Source organism: Triturus cristatus, chromosome 12 (assembly GCF_964204655.1).
Source record: "Triturus cristatus chromosome 12, aTriCri1.1, whole genome shotgun sequence".
Taxonomy (NCBI): domain Eukaryota; kingdom Metazoa; phylum Chordata; class Amphibia; order Caudata; family Salamandridae; genus Triturus; species Triturus cristatus.
In genome coordinates, this window is record NC_140595.1 from 622,667,041 (window position 1) to 622,675,868 (window position 8,828).

Sequence of the window (8,828 nt, forward strand, 5' to 3'; positions counted from 1 at the left end):
CCTCCTGCACTTATGTGAATTCAAGTAGATTCGCGCATTTCCCCTAAGGCTGGTTTAATCTGAATCCTGGCTGTTATCTATGTTCAATTTTCGCTGCTTCTTCGCCCTATGATACTGTGCTGGTTTGGGTGATTTAGGATGCGTTGTATGATATGTGTATATATATGTATATGCAAATTGGTTGTAATAGCCATCTGGTGTGTGAATTTGGTCATAGTCTAGCATTCATGGATCTGGTTGTGTATGTCGCTTTTTGTTTTCCAGGTGAGAAGCCCTTTGCCTGTCCTCACTGCACAAGAGCCTTTGCAGATCGCTCCAATCTACGTGCTCACTTGCAGACCCACACGGACATCAAAAAGTACCAGTGCCGGGGCTGCTCCAAGACCTTCTCCCGTGTCTCACTGCTCTGCAAACACCAGGACACTGGTTGTGGCCCGGGGCCACCGCTGACTTCCCTCACTGTGCCCCAAAGCAGCAAGGCCCTGACGCCTGGGGAGATGGCCCAGCGCTGGGACGACCACTACCAATGAATGTATTTTTGGTGATCATGAGCGCTTTTTGTCAAACTTAAAAATTGTTGAATTGCTCTGATGCTCAATTGTTTTCCCTCAGAGCAGCAAAATCAACTGTGAAATACACATGTGCCTCTTCAATACTTGCAAAGGCAACAGGAAGTGTGGAGGAGCACTCTTCCAGCATCCAGAAGGACCAGAAACAAAACTCTTTTCATTAAAGCAAGTTCACTGAGGAGTATGATGCCGGATTATCCACCAAACAGACAATTATTGATTATATCTACTTTGTAAAGAGAACAAAAATCTTTGAAGTGATAGTTGTGCTTTGCCCACTTACTATTCCTTGTATTTAGAGGTGGACTGGACTTTATGAAAACTGGGACATTTCTCGGCAGGCAGCTGCTTCATGAAAGACCCGCCTGGCCAGGAATGATGCGTGTCATATGGCTGATCTTGTCCCAGCCCTTTCAGAGACACCTAGGTATTGGGATATCTTACAATTCCCCTACACACCAGTATGCCTTTGTATCCTGGCTACCAATCCTAGACGGCTAATTGCCTGAGAAGCTTCTAAGCGCTTATTGAAGATGGTCACGGCTGACCAATGGAGCACATTGTGGGGTCATGTGTGCTGATGAGTAAGGCTATAGGGACGCTTGCTTTTCAATTTCCTTCCCTCTCCTCTGAATCTTTAAGATTACAACAGTGCCCAGTTGACCTTCTTTGGTTTGGTGTCACAATACAAGCTGTTTGTCCTTTTCGTGTTTCTCTGCAATGATGAGCCATGCCAAATCCTGCCCCCCAAAACAGTTCAATCTTTCAACACCCTTCCGCTAAAAAAGGCCCTTATAATGGAATACGAATCACAACAAATGTATCTTTTTTGTGAATACGTAAAGACAATAAAATAACTGTGCAAACTACCAACGAAAAGTATTTGCTTTAGTACAGTTTTCAATTGTAACGTTTCATAAAGAAAGTTTTATTGTCGTTCTTGACCAGTCAGCTGCATATGTTAACTCAAAATACATTTTGGCCTTTGCTGAGAAAAAGAAATTCGAGATTTAAAATTGTTCCACAGAAGATTATATATATATACAAATTTCTAGACCACATGGATTATCGCTCTCTCTGTACACCCATCAGGGTAGGTGGTCTCTGTAGAGCATTCTGCAAACCCCAACTAAAAAGAAGAAAAAACGAGCATTAGCATAGCCAATAGGTCTCGCCTTTGGGACCTTATAAGTGTTTAGCCATGCAACACTTGATGTTGTTGCACCAAGGATATTGTGCTGGATAACTAAACACTTATAAGGTCCCAAAGACGAGACCTTTTGGCTATGCCAATGCTTGTTTTGTCTGGTGTTACCTCCTTAGTGAGCCTCGAACGCTGCCATTCTAGGCTTATGTTGGACACACAGCTCGTACAGCTGTTCGTAGTGCGCATATGATGTGTCTGATAATCTTGCACTGCTGTAACTTGTGAATCACCACAATACGTGTGTGAAGGGAACGCTGCAATACTTACTTGTGTCCATGGCGTGTGTGTGATATGTGCGCGAGCCCAGCGTGTTCTGCTGTAACAAGCGATGTACCATTTGTGTGGTCCGTGTACGGGAGGCTGCAATACTTGTCGGTGGTGTGTGCGTGACTCGTTTTCACTGGCAACTAGTGATGTTTTATACTTTGTGTGAGAAGTTGAATTGCTACTGTCCGTGTGGTATGTAGGATGTCTGTTGGGGTGAAGTGTGCACTTCTGTAACACGCTGAGTTGCTATATATGCTGTGTGTGAAGGGAGCTCGCATTGGTAATGTGAGCGAGAGAGAGGCCGAAGCCTGCGCTGTGGAAGCTTGTGATGTACCTGTTGTGAGGGAAGCTTGCATTTCTGCTGTCGGTAATGTCTTCCTGTGTGTTAGAAGAGCTTGCGATGCACAGTTTGCTCTAGCATTTAATGTATATCCTGATCGAATCATGCGTTTCAGTTGGAATGCAAATGTTTTGAGGACACATTTTTGGTTTTTAACCCCTTCAGCGCGGCGCGGATTTCCGCGCCACGCTGAAGGTTCCGTGCGCGGGCGGGGCCATGACGGAACGGTTCCGTCATAAGCACAGCCCAACCGATGTGCATGACGGAACCGTTCCGTCATAAGCGTCGAACGGGTTAATTTGCACTGAATTTCATCATATATCACCAACATGTTTAACCGTTCTATATAATTTACACTATGAGTCATTGGGTATCAAAAGGAGAAAAACACAATAAAATCTGACTACTAATGGTATATAGCTGGGGCAGGGCGCCAGCTCCGCCCAGGGGATGTAATATTAGGCTCCACTGAGGGCACCGCTGTGCAACCTGCGCTGGAAGCGTACCGGTACCCAGCCTTCGCGATCACTGGCCTAGCACCCCGATGCCCCTCACTCCGCAGTGACAGGGGCCGTTCACCTCTGATGCCCTCAGCAGCACGTCTATTGTTGGACCTGACCTAAGTCCAGAGCGCCGTGCTCGTTAATGTTTAGAGAGGTCACTACGAAACTTCCCGTTCCTATGGCAACTCCTCCTGCTCAGATATTAGGTGGGAGATGAGAGGAGCAATGGCGCATGAGTGAGAGCCTCCGCTCTCTTCCCGGGTACCTTCAGTGCCTCTGTGGGGTGCTGCTTGGTTATTTTTGGTCCACGGAATAAAGTGACAGGATTGTGGCCTTCATGTTGCTTGGATACTTGCCTCGATGTGACTAGCGCTTCTTGCTCTTATCAGGGATGTGCACTCTTGTCAGGGACAGTAATCCAGCAGGGACCTTATGCTCCTGTCTCTGGGGGTGACGTGGGCTGTGCAGGAGAAGGAGGAGTGTGGGTACCCGGCGCAGAGCACTGAGTGAGAGGCGCGCTCACAAGTGGGAAGCACCTCAGTGCCTGGCGCAGATGTAGATCAGTGTACCAGTGGTGTCAGGACTGAGCATCTGAGTGGGGAAGCAGATTTGGTAATGGGGTACGCATTGCGCCAGCACAGACCACACGAGAAAGAAGCAGGCTGTACAAGAAGGTGTAACAAGGAATTCAAGGTGTGCAGAGTCCCGCGAGTGGTGCGTGTGAGAGCGAGCACCAGGCCATATGTTTTGAATTATCGCACCTGTGTCTTGGCACGATAATTCAAAACATATGACGCTGTGTGGGTAACCGCAAGCAATAGGACACGCACAAGCGTGCGTATGGTGAGCTTTTTGAAGCCCTTACAATAAGTCTTGCAGAGCAGCGCATGTGCACTGCTGGGCGAGACCTAAAAACAGGACACAAGGGTAACCCACCATAAACCAAAAACATAAAAAAAGACATGGGAAGCAGTGCTTAATTTGTAAAATATGAAGTGCAGGTGCTCAAATCTTTGTCGGAGGCCACACCTATGTCCTCCATTGGCCCCACCCACTTCCTCTATTAGCTCCACCCACTTCCTCAACCGGCACTGCGAAAAGACAGATGAATTTCAGCAAGGGAGCCTTCCTCATAGTAAGGTTTTGATAGGAGTTTCCCCTGCCCTGTGAAAATGTTGCATACAAAACGTAAGCAGTATAGTAAAAAGACCACATCCCTGGACCCAGAGCCGCAGTACACAAATGTTTTCCAATCCACACTTTGCAGTACCTCCAGGATTGGTGCACTAGTTGCAAGCCCAGGGAAAACAAAGACAAGAAAACAAAAATAGCGCTTTACTGGCAAACTCTGTAAAAGTGGTGCTAATGTGTTTGGGTGTGAATAAAATCAATCCGGCCAGTTTGCTACCACCCTGTCATACTTTAGTTAGTTTTCATATTTGTAACCTTTTATTCCAGATGCTGCACTTTGGAATTAAAAAACAACATTTCCAGCAAAAATGTTTTTTTTTTTTTGGCTCCATTTCACAGGGGAGCAAATAAAAGAAAGGAGAGGAAACAGATTGAGAACCTCGTCTTGAAATCACAGTTTTCAGTAAGAGAAGAACCGCTAGACAGAAAGAGAGGGAAAAGGGAAAAGGGGGGGCAGCTGAAACGGCGGAGCAGAAGTGGACATTGTATGTTTTTCTCTGGGCAAGAAAAGACAGAGTCCTGTTGCCTCTCTGCCGCCCGTCCTCCAACGAACGCCAGGAACGCTGAGGCTGAGCTTTCTTTATAGGCAATGGTGATTTCTTGCGTCCTGGGACGCATTTTCAAAATAAAAAAGTAGGGTAACGGAATCTTTAGAATTAACAAAGTAGGGGCGCGCCGTGCCCTGCTGATCCCGCCCACTTCGACCACTGATCTTGAACATAACACGCAAGCCAGCCATAGCCAAGTAAACACTAGAGTAAAGCTGAAATATTGAACAGATCGATTACTGCACCAATAAGAACACCTCAGTTGATTGAAACTTTGCATTAACAAAAATAAGAGGTTAGATAAATAACGGTGACCTGAAAGAAGACATTTACAACTTGGTGCGGATTGGCACGGAAATGGCTTTCAAAATAACCATATTGACTGATGTCACTGTCGCATTACTTTGATACTGTGAGCGGGTCAGAAGGACGACTCAGAACACGGCGTCTAGTGAGGGAGGGTTTTATTCATAAAGGTACGTTTAAGTTCCCTTTCTCCAGGATGTAATGTCTTTTCCCAAAAGGCCTTGTGCTCTTTTCCCCTTCGTTGCGGACGGGCGACGGTCCAGGTCTCGGGAGTAGACGTCAGTAGACTCACGATGACAACCACTCCAACCAGGAGAGAAAAAGAACAGAGGCTGGGGTCAGTAGGACGCTCAGGGATAGGTATTGCACAGGGCCAGGGTAGTGCAGGGGTAACTCCGGTGCTCTTGTGTCAGGCAAACGAAACACTCTACCCGACCGGCGTGAATAGGGAAAGAGGTGCAAGACGCTTTGCTCGGTCTGACTGCGTGACCCTTCCTGGACTGATCCAGTTTTTGGCAACTTGACAAGCCCATCCTAATCGCTGATTCACCCAATGCCGCGGATTTCCACTGCTGGATGCTCCGAACTTTCCCATACTTGATTTCCAGATTTACAAATTGTCCCTGATTGCTGATTACAATAGAGCAACTAATACCCTTCAAGGCGGATTTTTTGTGGGCCTTCGTTCCTCCTGTGTCTTTTATAGACACCTAAAGATACCCCCCTAGATTGATGGACCATATTCATTTGTCCTATACCTTCCTGTATTCAGCTATGAGGCTGTGAATTAATTAACCCCGTACACAGGTATTTTTAAATATTTTGATAACCATAGTCCTGATGATGACCTCAACGCAAGGAGGTTGAAACGTCGTCGACTGGACAGCATTATTTGCGGCTAGCTAAAGGGTCTTTTGTGACCTTAAAGATAAATTGCAAACTGTTCATTGTATATATTCCTCCTCGACCCTGAATTTACTCGATTTATTTTACCGCACCATGTTGTCATCTTAACACTTATGTCACTGCGTCGTTCACTTGTTCACTTCACTGTCAGTGCACATATGTTCGTTATGGTTACTCTAAATTGTACATACCAATTGTGTATTTAATCATAAAATTTGCCTCCTTTTTTCAATTTCTTGGTCTCTCTTGTCTCTCCTTGGTCTTTTGATTAAATTGTGTATCGATTGGTCCCCGGACTTATTTTCCCTGTTGAGACATTGTTTTAGTTACTACATTTACCCGGTCTCAGCTGGGTTAACGGGCTTGCTCCTGTTTTTCTTGTTTTTGCGTCCATACAAGAGCTCAAAGGCTGAACATCCAAGGCTGCTTTGTACTTGGCTTCGGATGACATACAAGGCCAGGGGTAATAGTCTGTCCCACTCGGTTCCCTCCACCTCCAACATCTTCTTGAGTGTGTTCTTCAGTGTACCGGTGTACCGCTCAACCAATCCGTCGGTCTGGGGATGGTACACCGACGTACGGATGTGGCGGAGATCTAGGATGCGACATACCTCCTTCATGAGTCTGGATACGAATGGAGTTCCCTGATCCGTTAGTATTTCTTTTGGGAATCCCACCCGGGAAAATAACTCTAAGAAGCAGTCAGCTATGTTACGGGTGTTGGGGGTCCTTAGGGGAAAAGCCTCGGGGAAGCGGGTGGCGTAATCCACTATCACCAATACGTATAAGTGGCCTTATTTCGTCCGGGGAAGAGGCCCTATAAGGTCCATCCCGACCCTCTCAAAGGGAGTCCCTATCACGGGTAGGGGCTGTAAAGGGACACCAGGTGGCCGGTGTGTATTCCTTTTCTGGCAAATCACGTAGGCCTTACAATGGGTTTTAATGTCTTGGTATATCCCGGGCCAGTAAAAATAACGTAGTATGGTGTGGGTTGTTTTTTCTGTCCCTGTGTGTCCCGCCAGAACGTGTGAATGGGCAAAGAACATTATTTGTTCCCTGAAGGACTTGGGTACCAGTAGCTGGTGAGGGTCAGACGGGGACGCCTGTCTATACAGGAGCCCTGATACAATGAGAAATCTGGGGTACCCCTGGGCATCGGTGTCTGCGGAGCCATGTGCTTGTTCCCAGGCATTGAACAGGGTAGCGTCGTTGGCTTGTGCGAACCTGAAACTACGGTCCGTAAGCCAGGGTTCGGGGGTTAACAGTGCTGACGACGGAGAGGCCAGTCCCACCCTTGTTGGTCTACCCTGTCCTGGCGTGTGTAGTACCCGTTTGAACATATCCAAAAAGTCTGGGTTATCTGTGCCAATAATGAGGTCCTCCGGAAGGTTGTCTAGGACCCCTACTCTTATGTGGGTTTTCCACCCCTTCCCTGGGTGTACGAGTGGGATGACGGCTACTGGGTATGGCTTCACGTCTCCATGAACACACCTGATGTGCACGGTGGCCCCAGGGACTATCTGTTCAAGAGACACCCACATTCCCTGTATCACTGATTGCTTACAACCTGAGTCTAGCAGGGCTTTTAGGGGTTTATCGTTTACCTGCACATTCACATGGAACGCTGTCCCCATCTCCGCTGTATAGAGAATGGACTTGGGTATGTAACCCACTTCCATTGGTTCTTCCGTTGGTCTCTTTTTTTGGCATACGCGGGCTATATGGCCCCACTCCCCGCACTCAAAACACTGGGGACCCTTCAACCCTGGTACTTCGAGCCGTAGCTGTCGTGGCTTGAGCGGTTCCGGGGGTTTTGTTCTTCTTTCGGCTCGGTAGGGAAGACTACGCTGCTTCTCCCCCTCCATCCCGAATCCCTTAGGTTGCGCTCGGGGAAAACGTGGTAGCCATCTCCACCGCTTGTTGTATTGTCAGGTGACTATGCTGCCTCAACCACCTTTGAGTGTGATAGGGTAGGGCTTCGAGATATTGCTCCAGGTAGATTTTTTCCATAATCTCCTCCTTGGAGCTTACGCCGGGAGTCAACCACTTATCGGCCGCCATTTTTAGCCGGAAGAAGAGTGTTTTAGGGTTTTCCCCGGGTCCCCCTTTTTCCTTCCTGAACCGTACCCTATACGCCTCTGCATCCAGGCCCAGATGATCTAAGATGATGCCTTTAATGGTCCCATATGGTGTGTCACCGTTGGCATTAGCCACCTGATATGCGGACTGGGCTTCTCCTACCAGGAGAGGAGCCAGAAAGAAAGGCCATTTTTCCAGGGGCCAACTATATGCACGAGCCACCCTCTCGAAGTTGGTAAGAAAGGCATCGGGGTCTTCACCAGGAATGTATTTCTGTAACGACAGTCCTGAGGGAGTGTGATGGCTAGGACCCCTAGGGTCACGTACTGTAGTGGCTTGGGGATCAGTTATCGCTTTTTGTAGCCCTTCCAGTTGGGCAGCGATCGTGTCTTTGAACACTTCCCGATCTGCACTGGCGGAGGCCATTTGTCGCTGGACTGCCCATTCGAGCTTCTCTTGTCCTTTTATCATGTGCTGAATTAAGGCGTCCATCTTCACTGTACAGATGGGAGGGTCAGTGCCCGCATTCTCCACCACTGTGAGTGGGTCAGAAGGACGACTCAGAACACGGCGTCTAGTGAGGGAGGGTTTTATTCGTAAAGGTACGTTTAAGTTCCCTTTCTCCAGGATGTAATGTCTTTTCCCAAAAGGCCTTGTGCTCTTTTCCCCTTCGTTGCGGACGGGCGACGGTCCAGGTCTCGGGAGTAGACGTCAGTAGACTCACGATGACAGCCACTCCAACCAGGAGAGAAAAAGAACAGAGGCTGGGGTCAGTAGGACGCTCAGGGATAGGTATTGCCCAGGGATGGGGTAGTGCAGGGGTAACTCCGGTGCTCTTGTGTCAGGCAAACAAAACACTCTACCCGACCGGCGTGAATAGGGAAAAAGGTGCAAGTGCAAGGGGGGGGGGGG

At 47.9% G+C, this 8,828-nt stretch overlaps 1 protein-coding gene across 1 annotated transcript in view; it reads left to right on the forward strand.

Annotated features, from left to right (window-relative positions):
* The window catches only part of SNAI3 (snail family transcriptional repressor 3), a 49,703-nt gene extending 48,263 nt beyond the window's left edge, over nucleotides 1–1,440 (forward strand). The window contains exon 3 of the mRNA XM_085637868.1: nucleotides 265–1,440. Within this exon, the coding sequence (XP_085493994.1) occupies nucleotides 265–530 (266 nt within the window). The 3' untranslated portion in view covers nucleotides 531–1,440. The remainder of the gene's footprint in view (nucleotides 1–264) is intronic.
* The last annotated feature ends 7,388 nt before the right edge of the window (nucleotides 1,441–8,828 follow it).